The 17,654-nt window shown below is 41.9% G+C and overlaps 1 protein-coding gene across 6 annotated transcripts in view; it reads left to right on the forward strand.

Moving 5' to 3' along the window:
* The window catches only part of fbrsl1 (fibrosin-like 1), a 353,739-nt gene that overhangs the window by 140,107 nt on the left and 195,978 nt on the right, over nt 1–17,654 (forward strand). For all 6 annotated transcript variants that reach the window (XM_088009073.1, XM_088009069.1, XM_088009072.1 and 3 more), the window contains exons 3-4: nt 10,468–10,569; nt 16,694–16,729. In XM_088009073.1, the coding sequence (XP_087865199.1) occupies nt 10,468–10,569; nt 16,694–16,729 (138 nt within the window). The remainder of the gene's footprint in view (nt 1–10,467; nt 10,570–16,693; nt 16,730–17,654) is intronic.

Raw genomic sequence — 17,654 nt, forward strand, 5'->3', positions numbered from 1 at the left:
GTATGTGAGACATTGGCTCCACATTGTAGTTTTTCAAGTTTTTCAATTTGCTCAAATGTATTAAATCTACTAGTCTATTAATCATTTTTGTGATCGCTCTTGACACATCATGCTAATCTATAAACTGCCTGCGTACGTCTTTATGCGTTATACATTTGAGTTGCAGCAGAACGTGTTGTTTATTGGCTATACATTCTTCAGACTCAAGGGAAGTGTGTGAACTCACTTTGAGGAAGAAATCAATAATAAAAGGTTGTCTGATTTTATATTGAGCTGCAAAACATCAATATTTTAACTAACCAAAACATTTTAGTATTAAACTAATCTGCATTTGTTCGTATTGGTATGGAATGCTTCATAACATGTGACTGTTTTTAAAATTGGTGCAGTGAAAGTTGTCCTGAACGGCAGAGTTCTGTAATTTGTTGGCAAATTTAAAAAAAAGACCCAAATTAAAAACAATTGTTGCTACAATAGAAACTTTAAGGAACTGAAATAAACAAACAATGTCTTGGTGAGGAATGGAAATATTTGATTGAATTTCTGATTAAAATTGAAATTCTGTCGCCAAATGTGGCACATGTGTGTTGATTAAAAACCTCATTTAGTTTTGGGATAGAGTCTGAGTTTATTGCTGAAACTTTTTTTTTTCTCAGAAAGAAACAGAGAAGAGTAATTCTCTACGTAATAGTTTAGAGCAGACACCTTATGTCTGTTTTTTTAATTCTTATTTTTAAGTAAAAAAAAAAAGTAGCAGTTCTTGGGCTGCACTTTTGAGTTGACAAGAGAGATCACATAAAGACTTGAAAGCACTGTGAAAATACTGCTACTGCTACATGGCGCTAGCAATGCTAAAAGCTAGCCTCTGCTTCAAAGCACATTTTTTTCAGTTTGTAAAAATAAAAAAATGGTCAGTTTTATGTAAACATTGATGAAATATTTTTTTCTTTTTATTCTCCAGGGCAATTTTAATTGATGGCTGATTAACAGGCTTCATCTGAAGACGTTTAAAGCAAGCAGCTTTCTAAAACATGCAGGGCGATTTGCCTTGAAGACCAGGGTTATGAGCCTCTGCCCTAACCAGAAGGCTAATTAAAGTATCTCCCTTACCTAAGTGGGAAAAAAAATAAGTCTAAGGTTAGTCTAAGGTTAGTCTGTTCATCTACCACAGTTTTTAATCAGTTGCTCATTTCCTTCAGCCCACAGTCCTATCTTCAGTGTTTAAATTACGGCAGGCTGAGCGACAGCTAGTTTGAACCTGTGTGTGTTTGCGGGGTGTGTATGTGTGATAGAGTTTGGCGGACTTGTTAAAAGGAGCCTTTTTGCAGCACTTATGTCGACTTCGGATGATAATTATTTCAGATTACATTAGAGGAAATTAAACATTTCTTAAAGTACGTGTGAGGGTGACAAAGTTATCGAGTGCAGACGGAGGAGAGAGTGTGAATGTTGCACGTTGAGAATTGTAATTTTTTCGATTGCTAATAAGATCATTTTCAAGTGTTAAAAAATAATTAGTGGCGGCAGATCAGTTGAGTAGAATGGTCGGTTTGGTGCCACATTCAGCAGTGATGGAAATTATTTAAGAACAAGTTTCAGGTAAAAATAGTAGTTTTAAGACATTTAAATAAAACATTTAAAAATATATATTTTTTAGACCGTGGATGCCAAATGTTGCTTTATAAACCAGTTTAATAATCGATTTTCAGAAAGAAAATCTAGCAACCAGAATTTGCCCATTTTCAACTTGAACATTTTCTTACTGATAGGAAAAGACTCAAAAGTTATCTACTTTCAGTATCGGATGCAAACAATGTAGACATAAGAAATTAGAAAGGAAGCTGTATTTTCTATGGCATGTTAAGTTGTTTGCATTGAGTTCATTCAGGCTGCATGAAAGTGAGAGAGAGCAAGACTTTCAGGAGATAACAGGGAGTTTTACATCCAGTAAAAGTGTAAGTTTCTTTCCTGTAAGTTTTTGGGATTCAAAATAGCTTTTGGAAATCTGAGTTAAAGTGAGTGAGTACCCACGGAGACTGTTTACCAATGTTACCAATGATAACAGCCCTAACCCTGAACTAGCTAAGTGCTAATGTAAGATGTTCAAGTCAGTTTAAAATGTCAACCCTTTAATCAATTTGTCTTTCTTTTGAAATACTACTAAACTGATGTTTCACATTGACTGATATCAATGTCACATCTTCTCATCTCTTCATCATCCACTATACATCACTCACCACAAGGAGGCTAGAAAATCTCTTAAAGGTAAATTAATATCGGCTAAAATCTGTATCAGCACATCAAAACTCTAAAAACTCTGATTGGAAATCAGTCATAACATTCTGACTGGATACCATTTATAGTAATGATAGTAATAACAATATTTGATGTGTTTTTTTTGTTTTTTTTTAACTCAATTATCATACATCTTAAGGTGCAAGCCGTAATGGTTTCTTTGATGTTCTGACAGTTTTTGAGTTCATGTTGTGTAAATCTGTGTTCGTTCTCACATATAGTGGTTTGAACATCTGTCTGGCTCGCTGAGCTGTCCTAGCAGCAGACTATCAGCTGATAAGAGTGTTTACGTCTGCCTTATCTCTGTCTGTTTAAGTGTTACAGAAATGAGATGAGAGATGCAGCGTGCCTACACTACAGTGAAAGTAGCGACAGAACTAAGCACAAGTAATGGTGGAGCAATATGAGAATCGCAGAATTAAATTCCAGCAACAGTAAATAATACTAAGCTGGTATATTAATAAAAAATAAAAAAAATAAAACAATATTTTGAGGCCCTATATTTTTACAGGAAACAACATTTAGTCCAACTTGCTGTTGGACTAAATGTTTTTCATTTTTCACTGGTAATTCTGGTCACATCTGTTTCGTTGGGAATGGCAGACATTGAATTAGATCATGTTTGTGAAATTTTACAATACATAAAAAGTGTTGAAAAAAATGTTTTGTTTTCCATGACAAAACATCGTGCAATAGAAATAAATAACTGAATTGCATTTTCTGAAGTAGCTGCTTTGTAATTGAAAATATTAGTAATTTTCTTCACATTCCATTCATTTGTAAACACACCTCGTTACAAATCTACACAACCAGTTACATGAATGAAAGCTACATGCACACAAAAGATATAAATGATTCTCATTATCAAAGGATACTTAGATTTTTTTGTTTTTGTTCTTTAGTTGTGTGCAAATTAAAGTACAACTGGAATTGCTTGAAGCAGTAGCTAAAAAAAAAAAAAAAAATAAGAGTATAAACTCTTGAATTAACCCAGTTAGATTTTGTTAGTGAGGTAAATCTTTTCTAAACTTACCTACAGTGCTGCTCACATGTACAAGCATACAACGTATATTACCGGATAAGAACGAAGAGTGTAGAGAGATAACAATAAGAAGTTATTAGCATTTTGACACCACTAGCTTAATGGCTGCATGTAGCTTTGAGCGTGCGTCTTCCCTGATGTTCGACTGAACGGGGGGCGGGGGAGGGCTCTGCTCTGCGGTCTTGTGCTTATCAGCGCAGGGCAGATATTGTTCCTGTGGTTCAGGCTGACAGGTGAGGTGTGCATGTGTGTGTGTGTGTGATAGTTGCATTTGTCAGTGAACCCCCAGGACAGGTGCTGAGGGATGGTTTTGTATTTGGAAGCAGGTGCACCTCCCCTTCCCCCCTTGTTCCCTCATTCCCCTAGGAGGCATATGGTGAGAGTGATTGCAGAGACCCGATGCCCGCAGGGATGGCTCCTCCTCCCCTGCTCATCTGTTCTGGATGGGGCCCTGTGGGACACTCTGGGCTCTCCTGGGGTCTCCATTGGCTGCGAATCAGACCCTCGCTTTCAGGTTGACTTCTTTGTTGCGCCGCTGGGCAGCTGTGCTAGTTGCCCTGTCAGCTTTACACGCCGCAGCGTTCTGTACAGCAGTGTGCAGGGGAGGACAAATGCCAAATGGCTTGTAGGTCACACCCTCTGATTTGTTTACACCAGACCTTCTTTGTACATATTGTTGCCTCTAATCTGCTGACTCCAGCCTTTGTTGTCATTACCCGGAGTAAAACACCATCTTGCTGTGATTTTTCACAAGCTCATCTCGCAAATGCGATGCGGTCCAGAGCAGGGATGGGACTCTCTTAGTAGGATAAATTGCAACGAAATCAAGCCTGTTGCAATAAGCAATAAATCGATTAATGGGGCAATAAATTAAAATGAGCTCAAAGATTTTGTTTTTCTTGCCTCTCTATGAAAAAAATGGATGACCAAAGTCTTCAGTCTTGCTCCTTTTTTGAAGGACAGTTTGGTTTACAGAGAACTCAGAATCCATGTTAATTGTGGTTTCAGGTTTTTGTTTATGTTGGATATTTAAAATGTTCATTACAAATTAAAATTTATTTATATTTGAAAGGTTGACTTGCATTATGGCACAATTTCCATTGCATAACTTGAAAATGGTCTCGAAACAGCGATATTATCGTGTGTCATAATAACTTCTGGAACAACTTATTGCCCAGCAAAATTTGTTACTGTGACAGGCCTAGATAAAAGTTTTATGATTTTATCGATTACCAATTGAGTCAAAAAAACAAACAAACTGTATAATATTATCTAGTAGTGGTTTTTAAAATCCAGATTCTTTAAAAACTGAGACTTGATCTGTTTAGAGCTGCGTTTGAACCACATGAAACATGGACCAACATATTCGATGATGGTATTCATCAAAATGTAATATTTGTCATCGGTTTCTCAGTTGTTGACTGTATGATGTTTTTATGACTTCTCATTCTTGTGTTTCTATGATGTAAAACACTCTGAACCGCCTTGTTGCTGAAATGTGCTACACCAATAAACTTGATTGATTTACTTTTTACATCTTAAATACAAATAACCCGCAAATGCCAAGTTCAGAGTCGAGCTTCGGAGGCGCATAGGTGGACATTTCAGACCTTGTTGCCAAACGTGCATCTCTTTCTCAGTGGTAATTTATTATAAGGCGAGCCCGATGAATAATGTATGATTAAAAGACTTAATGGATACACAGGGACCCATCAAAATAAAAGTAAAAATCCATTTGCTCTCCCCGCTGTAAATCCACCGGCCTGTCCTTGGGCTAATTTCCATCCGTGGCATTGGGGAGGGAGCCCGGCGTACGTCTCGAATTTGATTAAATAGGGAGTTGCTGTTTGTGCCGTTAATTCGTAGAGAAAAGAAACCTACGTGAGGGATCTCGCTGTGACACGCAGGTGAGCAACACACCCACAAACACAGAACTCTCCAGATGCATCCGCTCTTCGAAACGCTCAACTCTCCGGCTCCGTTCGTCTACAGCTCCGTCCCCCTCACCCCCTCTTCCTCCAAGCAGCTGCCTCTTCTGCGCCTGAACAAAATGAAGGCAGATGAATCAATTTGGCCTGTGGCCCTAAAGTGCACTTGTCTGCGCCCCAGCTTGGGCGTGGGGGATAATGAGCCAATAGATTGAGCTGGTGCCGCAGCCCGGCACTAAGCACCAAGGTGTCTCCGCCTGCCACACCACTGGGCCGCCCTCACACACACACACACACACACACTGCTGACACTTCCCTGAGCAGCAGCAGCAGCTTGTCGCCGGGTTAATAGAGGTGAGGGTCCTTTGCGCAGGACACTTTTCAGAACAAATTAGAGAAATGATCTGTATCCGTCATCTTCAGCTTCTTCCCGAATCCCTTTTTTTTTCCCCTTTCTCTTCCCCCTCCTTGTCCTGTGCCGGCAAAGCTCAAAGAGCAGCGTCTTAGCTTGAAAAAGAAGAAGAGCATCGAGGGAGCTTGACAGGAAGGAGCAGGTGGGAGGGCGAGGTCCAAGATCCTAAAGTAATGAGGATTGACACCGGGACAAGAAGGAGGCGCAGCTTCCCCTCAGTGCTAATGACAGGTGATGGCAGCCAAGGAGAGTTGAGGCAGAGTGAGAGAAGAAAGGGAGAGGAGTGAGGTCAGAACTAACAGGCTCTCTGATCCAAGGAGGAGGACGAGGGGAGACCACACAGGCCTTCTGATGCCCCCTCACTCCCTGCGCCCCCCGCAAAGTGAAGGAGGAGGGAGGATCAAAGGAGCAGGACAACAAAGCTTCACCCTGTAGCCTTCAGCCAGCTCCCTGCTGACGAGCTGCGGATTGATTGACACCACAAGGGCAGCGAAGGAAGAGAAGGGAGGGCCAGCCAAGCCGTTCTGATGTGAGCCGTCTCTGCCCGGTGTAGGCCGTACTTCACAGGGGGTCTCTGTAACTTAACCCAGGGTTAGAGTATTATAAATGTACAGACCTCAGCCAGCATTACTCAACTAGGGGGAAATTAAGATGCTGGAGGGTCCTTTGAAGATAATTAAAGAGCACAAAGCAGCGGCCTCCAGAGACAGACTGCAGACATGTTCAATACCGAGACTAATGGAGCTAATTTCTAGTACATTATTCATGTAAAACCCAAGCCTTTACTTAGCTGTGATTTTTTTTTTCTCCCTTCTATTTAACATCTATAGACTTAAATCGTACCCGTCATGTTCAACCCTCCTCAACACAAACACAATTACTCACATTCATTGCTTTAACCTGATTAACCTTGCCCGACTGCTTCTTAAGAATATCTCTGTTTAAAAGGAACGTTAAATAAAAATGAAAAAAAAAAAACGAATCCCTAACTGCAAATTTCCTAAGCAGCTCATTAGTGAATGAAGCCTAACCAAAGACTTTCCACTGGGTCCAGGGTTACAGTGAAACCTCTGAATGAGCATGAATGCCGGAGACATGTATTTTACTCTGTACATAAATGTGGAAGATGACCTTGGCTGGTATCCAAGCAGTCGTACTGCACAAGTCGTTGTGATTTTTCAATTCGAGAAAGAAGTTTCAACTTTTTTTCCTTAGCACTGTCGAAACAAATCTGTTGTCCGATGGCGAGTAATTCAGCACAAAAACAATGTTGTGGTGCATTTCAACCATAGGCCAGAAAAAAAAATCATATTAATTTACCTATTTTTACTTGCAAACTTTTAGACATCGATATAAGTTTCGCCAGCACTTTTAAAGATGGGGTGTACGGAGTGCCAATGCTGCCAAAATCTTTGGCCATTGTATTGGCTAATGGGCCAAGTGCAAAATTCTGCAGGTTAAGTCATAATGTGATTCTGGGGAAAAAAACAAAACAACAACAAAAAAAAACTGAATGATTGCCTCAATTGTGGCAACCGGGTTTATTTCAAAGAGAAACAAGTTCATTATTATTATTATTATTATTATTATTATTAAAGATTCTGGTCGCATTTTGCCATTCAGTGTTATTGCTGCTGCTAGGAGGAATAAATAGAGATAGAAAGATTACAGTGATGTTGGACCAACCAAATTTAATTTATGGTTTTCAAGACATAGGAATTTCATTTGAATGAATTAAATTTTTATTTCAAAGTTCTACTATTTACTTTTTTTTAAATAGGGAATGATCACATCTCTCTCAAACATCCTTTCATTTTATTAAATAGTAGTATGTAGCAAGATCTATATTGTCCTATCCCATTGATGTAAAAACGTGAATTTGTCTGGTGATGAACTGTGAGCCATCAATGAATCTAAACCTTGTGCCGACTCTTAATTTGAAGTGGGAAACGAGTTGCTTTGTTGACTGAATCAGATAATAAAGACTTGCTGACTGGCAATATTCAGTTTATAAAAGCACTTAATAAGCCCCCACTTCTTTTAAATAATTTGTGTGAGAACATTTTGGCTTGGCACTAGAAAAAAACACACACAAAAAACCAGACAAAATCCAAACCATTTGTAAGCCCTCGGGGAATTCCATGCTTGGCTAAGCCTTAGCCGCTAACAATGCTGACGTTAGAATCTGCTTCATTGCGATCAGCTCCAAATTAAAGGCCTATTTTACATCATAGACGTCTCCTCTGATGAGTAACTGTATTGTTAGACCCACACTAGAAGGAAGAAAGAAGAACCCGGGCCAATTAAGCACCTCCCCAGGCAGGAAGTTAGTCCCGACATAATCACAGGCAGTCAGGATTGCCAGTCTTTTGTCAGAGTTTGCGAATTCCTTCCCAGATCAATTGCCATTCTGTTCCATTGAACTGCTGCTTGGGGAATGGTCCTTGCACGCCGCATCATTAACCTAGATGCCTAATTAGAAGCTTTGCTCTGATCAATTGCCAAATTGATTGCGGACGTGGTAATGTACCCCCAGGGCCCTGGAGAAGATGAAAACACTTTGGGTGCCTTCAGGAATTAGTCAGCAATACCGATGGTGGGTAAACAAAGTAATCAACAACAACACTTGACACCAACGTGACACCGACTGTACCTCGAAGCTCTGTCTCTGCTGATGTGCCTGCTTGCTTGCCTGCCTGCCTGCCTGCCAAGAAGGATTGCTCTCTTTGTGCTCCCTTTGAGAGGAGGAAATCAAAAGGGCCACCTTCTATTTTGAGATTCAAGAAGTGATTAGGCTGACAGCAAGTCTAGAGAAACTGAGAGAGGCTGAGGGAGACGCGGTTAGATGTGGAAGTCAAACCTGATTAGGCCCACCTGCCAGGTCTATCTTCCTTCCATCACTACTCCCTGATTGCTCGGTAGGAGCCCCTCCTTTCTTCATCTCCCCCTATTTAGCCCCTACACTATCACTATTGACCTCAGCGGACTGCCGATGCCCCTTGGCCAATCAGCGTGCAGGCCTTGGCAGCAGCAGGGTAATTAAAAGTGAATTGTCTGCTTGGCATGTACGCTGGTGGGCACAAGGGTAGGCAAACACTTCCTCTCTCGGCTGCCCTGTCTTCCCCCTCTTTCCCAGCCAGGTGGTAGCGTACAGGACCTGTCAGATTAGCTGATGACCCTTTTAATTCTAGCCCAGCCGGGGGCCATAATTGATATTTACCAGGAAAGGTTAATTGTAGCAGTGATCTGCTTAAATTACAGTGGAGATCAGGAGACCGGGGCCAGACACCACACTTGCCACCGGGGGAGCTACTACACGCTCACTGCTAGTCAAATGGATTACACCCCACAGTCATCACTGTTGTACGCCAAGATGGAGAAGCAGAGAGAGGCATTTTCATTGGCCACTCCGCATCAGCGCCGGGTCCCCCTCGCCGAGTTCGCCAACCTCCCATCTGGCTGGGAATTTGGAGACACGCCAACTGTGTGGCTTGACAGGCTGCAAGAAAGCAAAGCTTTTATTATAAGGGTAACACTGATGTGGGTCAGAGAACATGCGCTCACTTGTACGGTTAAGCTCAACAAAAACATTGTGTGTTTAACACAACATATAAATCAATCAATCAGATTTATATGTAATGCACATTATAGCAACAAGGCAGTTCAAAGTGCTTTACATCAGAAAAACACAAAAATCAGCAATTGGAACATGACATTTTGCAAAGTGCCGTCGTTACAGATCAAAATGTGTAATGATTTGCACAGCGCACTTTAAAAGTTGTGAAATAATTGAGACGGATGAAGGATAACAAACCCTAAACATGAAACCAGAGCTACAATTAACAGGTAAAGATCAGATCACGTGCTAGAATGTTCCAAAGTACAATTACATCTTACAAATTACATCTTGGAGTAATTTACACCAAGATGTACTGAAGGTTGTAAAGCGAACCGTATTGTTTTTGTTACTAATGTCTGGTTGAGTAACCCTTATAAAGGTGTACAATTATTTCCACCCATCCATCGTCTACAACCGTTTATCCTTGCAGGGTTGCAGTCATATGGCGAAAGCCAGGTTACACCCTGGACAGGCCACTAGTCCATCACAGTGCTATTCAACTATTTAATTGTTGATAGTGGACAGTAGTGAAGTAGTGATTTAATAACAGCATGTGGGAGTTTTGGTTCCTTTGGTCTGTGGATCTGTAATGGTCGCTGTGTTTCAGGTGTTGAGCTGGTAACATACAAGTGAAATTTTTCTTTGTTCTTTATTTTTTCTTACTCCTTTTACATCGAAAAAAACGAACTTTCCATTTTACAGCCAATAATAAAAAAAAACACACTTTGAAGTAGTGTTATTAGTGAACATGAAAGAAAAAACAGCAATGTGAAGACCAAGGAACACAACAGACGGCTCAGAGAGAAAGTGGAGGAAACATTTAAAGCAAAAGGGAAAGTTTCTCAAGTGCTGTACTTGTGTTTGTGACAGTATGATTCCTGTATCATGCAGTCACAGCCACAGAATTACCTAAAAAAATAGGTGTTCAGTAGTTCTTCTTGTCACTTTTATCATTGTCGCAATACTACCACAAAATATTGAATAAAAATTCACATCGCCCAACCATTCACTAAAGTTTGTGGCATTAAAGTGACATTTGAAATGATTTAACAAATATGGATGTTTTTTTGGAAGGTCATCTAAATGGTACATTCCACTTGTGTACATGTTTGTTTATGTGTGATTATCGATATAGTTTTTTCAGACTTCTTTCCTTGCGTGTCTTCGGCAGATCAAACCTTTGGCGCCGCGTCCGGTCAAGCTCAGAGAGGACGAGACTTTCCAAGAATTTAGTCGGCCGCACAGGAGCAACTCCAAGGAGCAGCTCAGCGAGGTGAGTCCCCCGAACAAGAACCTTCCCTTTTCCCCCAGACCTCCCACTGAGAGCTGCAGTTTTCATTTCCACAGACTAAACCCAGAAACCCGTAAAATGAGAATTTGGACAGAGGATGGCAGCACTGAATGTGCACTGAGGCTGAAATCAGAGGGCAGGTGGTGTGGTGCTCTCGCCTCGTACAGCTCCGGTGCATTAATAAGGAAACCGGCATACAGGAAATGATTAAGGTGGTTACACAGCAACAGCGAGTTGGCCTCATGGTTAAACGTAGAGATGACTTAACATAAATCAGCCTGGTGTGAGCTGACCCCCAGCAACCCCAGGATGGGAACGAGTTAAAGAAACGCTCCAATTATCGCCACACCGACATCCATATGCAAGCCCATTTAGTCGGAGGAGTAGGTGGCAAATCAGAGCGGAAGCCAGGCATCGCCGCGGCGTAAGGAATAAAATAATGCAATTTAGAAAAAGGGAAAGTAATGAGAATTTATGCAAAATCCCGAGCGTCTCATTTTAAAGAATGTAGAAATATGATTCTTAACTAATGCCTGTCAAGCAGGAGCCTCCCAAACCTAACCAAACCTGATTGTTCATTTAGCCAAAGAAAGCCTGCAGGGAAGGGCGGGAAAAACATGGAGATTTTTGGGAGATTTTTTTTTCCTGGAGAGGAGAGAAATGATGGAAACAACAAAAAAAAAAAAAAACTCATTAGGTTCATTGTTTTAAGCTAGTCAGCATTTTAGCTTGGATACAAAGAAGTGCCTTAAAAAGATTTTTTTTTTTAATCAACCAGTTTTCATTCTTTGTCTTTTCTTTACTGTGCTTCTCAGCTCCTTATGCACAATACCCCCCACCTCCCCCCCACTCCCCTTCCCTCCACCCCCCCTCCCCCCCTTATGCTATTTCTCTCAAATTTGTATAAAAGGGTGTCTCTTAATGAAAAAGTCAGGAGGAAGAGGCGGGCTTGTCAGATAAAAGACCGGCGCTTGTTGACAGCTCTGACAGGGATATACGACAAGCACCGAGAGGGAGGGGGAGCGAATGGAAAGGAGGTAGGGGTGACGGGAGCGGCGGTTGTTGTGGTGATGGTTGTGGGTTGGACGGGGGGGGGGAGACAGAGGGGAGGAGTTTGGGGGATTCACTGCTGAAAATTGCATGCTGTAATCGCCGCACATCTTACGGTGTTACGATGTGGCACGTCTCTCTAATATGTTGCCAAATAAACGGTGGCCAGACGCTGAGTGTTGTAGCCATGGCATGTCCATCCATCCATCCATCCATCCATCCATCCATCCATCCATCCATCCATCCATCCATCCATCCATCCATCCATCCATCCATCCATCCATCCATCCATCCATCCATCCATCCCTCTCTCCCTGTCGTTAACGTTTCTCCTCCCCCTGTCCTGCTTGTCTTGCCTTCTTCCTGTCTGCACTCTAGTTCAGGCCTGGCAACATTCCTCACCGCCAGATTGTCCCCATCTCTTATAAATATATATATATATACATATAAATATATGTATTTTTTTACGTATCTTTTTACAGCTCTGTGAAATCTCAACGAGCGCATTGAAAGTGCTGCTAATTTTCATAAAACGTGCTCCACCACATCAAAGTGGCTCCCCGACATTAAGAGCTCTCGACTAATGATGCTGCGTCGGCGACGGGTAAAACGAATTTCTCTTGTGTTGCCGGCAAAGGAAAGAGAGACAAATGGCACGCCCGCCTATTTGCCTGTAAAAAAAAAAAAAAGAAAAAAGAGAAAAAAAAAAAGTCATGCATCAATTTGGTAGAAGAGGGGGTGGGAAGTAAATTTTAAAAAAAGGCAGGGGGATGTTGTTTGTTCATTGCCATGGTGGGGGTCTTTATCTGCTTATTTTGACTAGGTAATTGTGCCTGCAGTGCAGCGGGGCTTCACCACTGAGCCGCAGAAGGATTAGGGAAATGTGAGGTGGCTTCCTCCGCATGTGTGTCGCGCAGAGTACAGAGTGGTTCCTTCATGTACGCCTACCCTCACACACACACACACACACACACGCACACACACACACACACACACACACACACACACATGTTTGTTTTGCTATCTTTGTGGGGACTTTCCATTGACTTCAATTCATTTCTACAGCCTAAACCTTACCTTTACCCTTTTCCTAACCCTAACCATCACATACCTAACCCTAACCCTAACCAAAACTCAATTCATACCTTAGCCCTAACTCTGACCCCTGACCCAAAAACAGGGTTTTTGGTCCCCACAACGTAGTATATGTCAGGAAAATCGTCCCCACAAGGTATTACAAACAAACGCACACAGACACACACATACACACACACACACAGACAACCTCATCGTTCTACCGCTGAGGGCAGACGTACAGTCCCCCCCCTCGTGGTTCTAGAAGTCGAGTTGAGTTTATTCGTATGGCATATTTACAACAACAAGGCAATTCGAAGTCCTTTAAATGATAACATAATGCAAGAAACGAGCAATAAACATCACATTTTCTCACCAATCACCAAGCAAATACACATCAAATATGTTGGTCAGTGTTTGATTTACTGCTAATCAAAGGGAACGCTAAGCAGGTGGGTGTTTTAGCCTTGATTTAAAGGAACTCAGTGTTTCAACTGTTTTGCAGTTTTCTGGAAGTTTGTTTCAAATTAAAGGACCACATCATCTGAATGCTGCTTCTCCCTATTTGGACATCAGTGGAATGGAAAGTTGATGCAACAGCAGCAGATCTTTAAAGTATTTTGTTGCTAAGCTGTTCAGTGATTTATAGACTAACAAAAGTACTTAAGTCTATTCTCTGAGCAACTAAATATAAAGTTTCTCTAGGTCTTGCTGAGGCAAGAGTCCTTTAAACCTGAAAATGTTCTTCAGGAGATAAACGCCCGACTTTGTAACCATCTTTATGTGTTTCTGAAGGTTCAGGTCTGATTCTATCGCTACACCCAGATTTCAGACCTGATCTCTCGTTGCTAGCTGTAACGGTGAAGCTGCTTTCTGACTCTACATCGTTCCTCTTCAGGTCCGAAAACAACAACTTCAGTTTTGTTTCCGTTCAGCCGGAGAAAGTCGTGGCACATCCACACATTGATTTGTTCTGATTGGCTTTCCCCCGGCAGTGGCAGAAATCATCCTCTGGTTTAAAAGAAGACGGACTGGACACTCCCCTCCCATTGCCATGTTTTTCTTTCTTTCTTTATTGTCAAGAGAGTGGAGGAGAAGAGGGTGGGGGGGGCATGGAAATAGGGAGAGGATTAGGGGCTGGATTTAGCAACACTTTTGTTCTCCAAGGCTGTTTAGTTAACCCTTAAATGTTGCCAGCATCCGCCCCATCCCTCTCGCCATTAGCCGTCGCAACCACCGCGCATACACACACTCTTGGTCTGCCACCGTCCCCTGCCCCTTCCCCCCTCTCTCCTGGGCGGGTTCTAAATCCTTTTGAAGTCCTAAGCGCTGCAGAAATCCATTGAGAGCCATGTATAATGGCTTTTAAAGAGAGAGTGTTTAGCTGTATGCCGACCCTATGGCTTATGAACCGCTGGCGTTTTAATGGATCCCCCCCTTTTTCCCTCCTCTATTTTATTTTTTTTCCCCTCCTTCACCAGCACTAAATCCAATGGATTGTCCCTCATTATCATTTAAATAAGCCTCTCTTTCTACTCGGAATGCTCCAAGTTGAATGAACTCTACATAGTCGGGCTAATTCCAAACGGCTCCGGCTTCCCTCCACCTATGCGCATATGCTCTCGCGCAAACGCAAGCATATAGACTCGAGCTGACGAAACGGCATGCATCCCTAGAAATAAGAGCACACTCTGCCTTCCTTTTTGGTCTTTTTTTTTTGTATTTACAGATCTTTTTTTTTTTTTTGCCTTCTGTGCAGTGTTGCCTGCTCTCTCCTCTCTTGCTGTGGCAGTGAGGGGTGCAGAGAGGCTCAGGAGAGAGGGAATAGCCTTTTGATTCCCACAGGGCCTGCTTTCCGGTTCGCGGCAGGACTCCTTGGTAATCGTCGCCACAGGAGCTGTCCTGCGAATCAGAGGGGCACACAGGCGTTGATGAGGGGCTGATGCCTAGAGCAGGTGTAGGTGAATAGTTGAGGGGCACTGGGAGAGTGCAGAACAAGGGAGGCAGGGGCAGCGGAGGTGTGCGTGCGTGCGTGTGTGCGTGTGTGTGTGGTGGGGGAGGTCATTTTGGATTGAAGGTGGACCTATGGATGAAATTGCTCTAGCAGAAAAGTTCCCTCCAGAGACCAGGGGGGAGAAATTGCCAATCTAGACGGAGGAATAAAAGCAGTGAAAAGTGGAAGTGGAGGAAGGGATTTGGAGATTGGTATTCGTGCTGCGCTGTGACACACAGAGAGCCAGAGAACAGAACAAAAGCTGGCTTTTTTTCTCCCCTTGTCCTCTTCCTGCTTTGCTTAGCATTTTGGGGGAACTACGTTTAAAAACAATTTGCAGACTTAGTTTGACGGCGTTCCAAAACCCTTCCATAAATGCATAAAGAGATCGTCATGCTTGATACAATAAGCGCTTTAGGAATCTAATATGATTTGGCTTGGGTAAAGGCAGCACAGATTGAAATAATAATAATGATAAAAAGATTAGATAAAAATAATGACATCAGGTAAATTGCATTAAAGTTCTATTTACATAAGTATTACAGTTACTTAAGCCTTGCATTAATGAGCATTATAAAAAAAAAGCTGTTCTCAAAAAATGTTACAAGTTTAGAAGATTAGCTTTCCTTTGCAAACACGCACATTAATTCAGTTCAAATTCAATTCAAAAGAATACTGTATTAATCCCAAAAAGTGAAATTAAACACTGTTGCAATTCATGCCATACAAGCATCTTCAAAGAGTTGTGGTGGCAGGTGATGCAGTTAGCAGTCAGTCGCCGTCGCTGTTTGACTCATGATCCTCATGACATGTCAACGGCTCAATGTCCGAACAGCAGAGACGATGATTCACAGCAAAATGTCCCGGATGACGCCATCAGTTGCTGGCAGTGCTGCTAGTCCACCTCATTTGCTTTTGCCACGCCTCTTTAACTCTCCGTCTGGTCTTATAGTTAAAAAGTCAGGCAGAGAGTTGGAGATGTGGTCTTTGCTCATTGTGATCGATGGAAGAGCTTGAACTTCCTCCTCTCTCTGCTCTTTTTGTCCTGATAAATCCATGAAACCTCTTTTTTTTGACACGTCTCAGGTTTGGGGTCATAGTTCAGGGATTATTTGAGCTTTGGAGGAGCTAATGATCTGCTCCCAATTGTAAAATCAACACATTGCTGCAATATAAACCAATGACAAAATGGATCTGGTAGTTAATCATAATCTTTGCATGTTTTATTAGTGATTATCACAGTCTGAGCCGTTAGCATAGTCTTTGAAATTTCCAAAAGCTGTCAGTTTTCCAAAATTATTCAACCTCTATTAGCCAACAGAGGTTGGAAACAGGGCTACTTTGTTGTCCTTTGATGAAACTTGTCACTTAAGCAATAGAAAATAAAAAATGTTTTTTTTTTGTAGTTTATTTCATCTCAATGCTTCTTCTGGCTTAATTTTTAAACACTTGACTCTTGCCTTAGTCAAACCATCCACATCGAAGAGTGTTGCTGTCACCATGACCCATTAGCTCTTGGTATGGGGCATTCACTGACCGACTGGATTATTGGGCTTCAACTGGCATTCATTTCTGGTCTAATGGTTAGTGTCTCATTAAATCACTACTGTTTAACCTCTGGTGGTGGAAAAGCCACAGTGTTTGAATTTATAAAATGCTAAGTTTGCTGGATATGATTTAGCTTGGACGCCGAGCCCCAGAAATGAGCAAATGTAGCTGGTTTTCTGATTTGAAAGTGAATCCTTATCAGTCAGGTGTGACATCATCCCCACAATCCCTGAGAGACTGAGTGGCAGGTTTCCCCTGGATCTCCTCCTCCGTCCAGGCAGGAAGAAAAAGGAGTGATGTGTGCAGGTGTCGGGTACATGACAGGGCGGGCGAAAGGTTAACGTGAATATTGATATTAAAGCGACATTGCTTCATCATGTCTGTGTGAGCGAGTGAATCGCTCCTCAAAGGTCATCCTTGTTCTCCTCTCTCTCCCCACAGAGCTCCGCTCACTCTCTGTCGGGCCGCGGCTACTCGGTAAGTGACATTTTCATGCTTCATGGCTTTACGGCTGAATTACAATCTCCAACGACTCGCTTTATGGCCCCGGCGCTCGACATTTTAATTATGTTAAATAGAGTAATGGAGAAATCATGATATTAGGAACATTAATTCTGGCTGACTGAATGATTAAATTGTGGGAAGGTGTCCTGCACTACCTTGACGAAAAGGGCCCTGCTTTATTGGCATTGATCGGCGCCATTCGCCAGCAGTGCAATTTGGCACCGAGTTTCATATTTTCCTGCGGTAACAGTCAGTGGGGCATCTTAATGTTCGTTATGATATAAATCCTGCTTTCCTTAAATAAGGCAAGGTGTGGGATGGCAGCTACATCTAGTCTTTATTCTTCAACAAAATTTGGATTCGAAGTTTGTAATGATTCGTGAAAAACGAGTGCATGCGATGGGTTTTCTTATAAAACACGATGTTGAAGGATTGCCTCTGTGTTTTGGTTTGTCTTACTGGTCACAGTCAAATGTTTCAGATCAACAAAACTGTTTTAATATAAAACATAACCTGAGTAAATAAAAATGTAATAGTTTTCAATTCAAAGCAATTTTTTTTTTTTTTAGAATTAAACAACAACTATCCACCCCAGCCTGCCCTCTAACCTATGAACTCATCCTGGGCATTATCTAGAGTAACGTAGTTCATAATACAGCATCTCTTTCAGATTGATGTCGTTTTTTTTGGCCATTTATCGGTAGACTTGCTAGTTCTTGACTAGGCCACTTCAAAACATTTAGTTTTTTTGGTTTTTGAGGGACCTGGTGGTGACCTGCTACCTAATCCAAGTCAGCTTTGACTTAAGGTCACACACTGATTCCTCTGTCTTGTTCTTTAAGATTTTCTGGGTGAGAGCAGAACTTGTCCAGGTCCTGAAACAGCATTGCAGCCCTAG

Source organism: Poecilia mexicana, unplaced genomic scaffold, assembly GCF_051168715.1.
Source record: "Poecilia mexicana isolate PSO_F unplaced genomic scaffold, ASM5116871v1 scaffold_9, whole genome shotgun sequence".
Taxonomy (NCBI): Eukaryota; Metazoa; Chordata; class Actinopteri; order Cyprinodontiformes; family Poeciliidae; genus Poecilia; species Poecilia mexicana.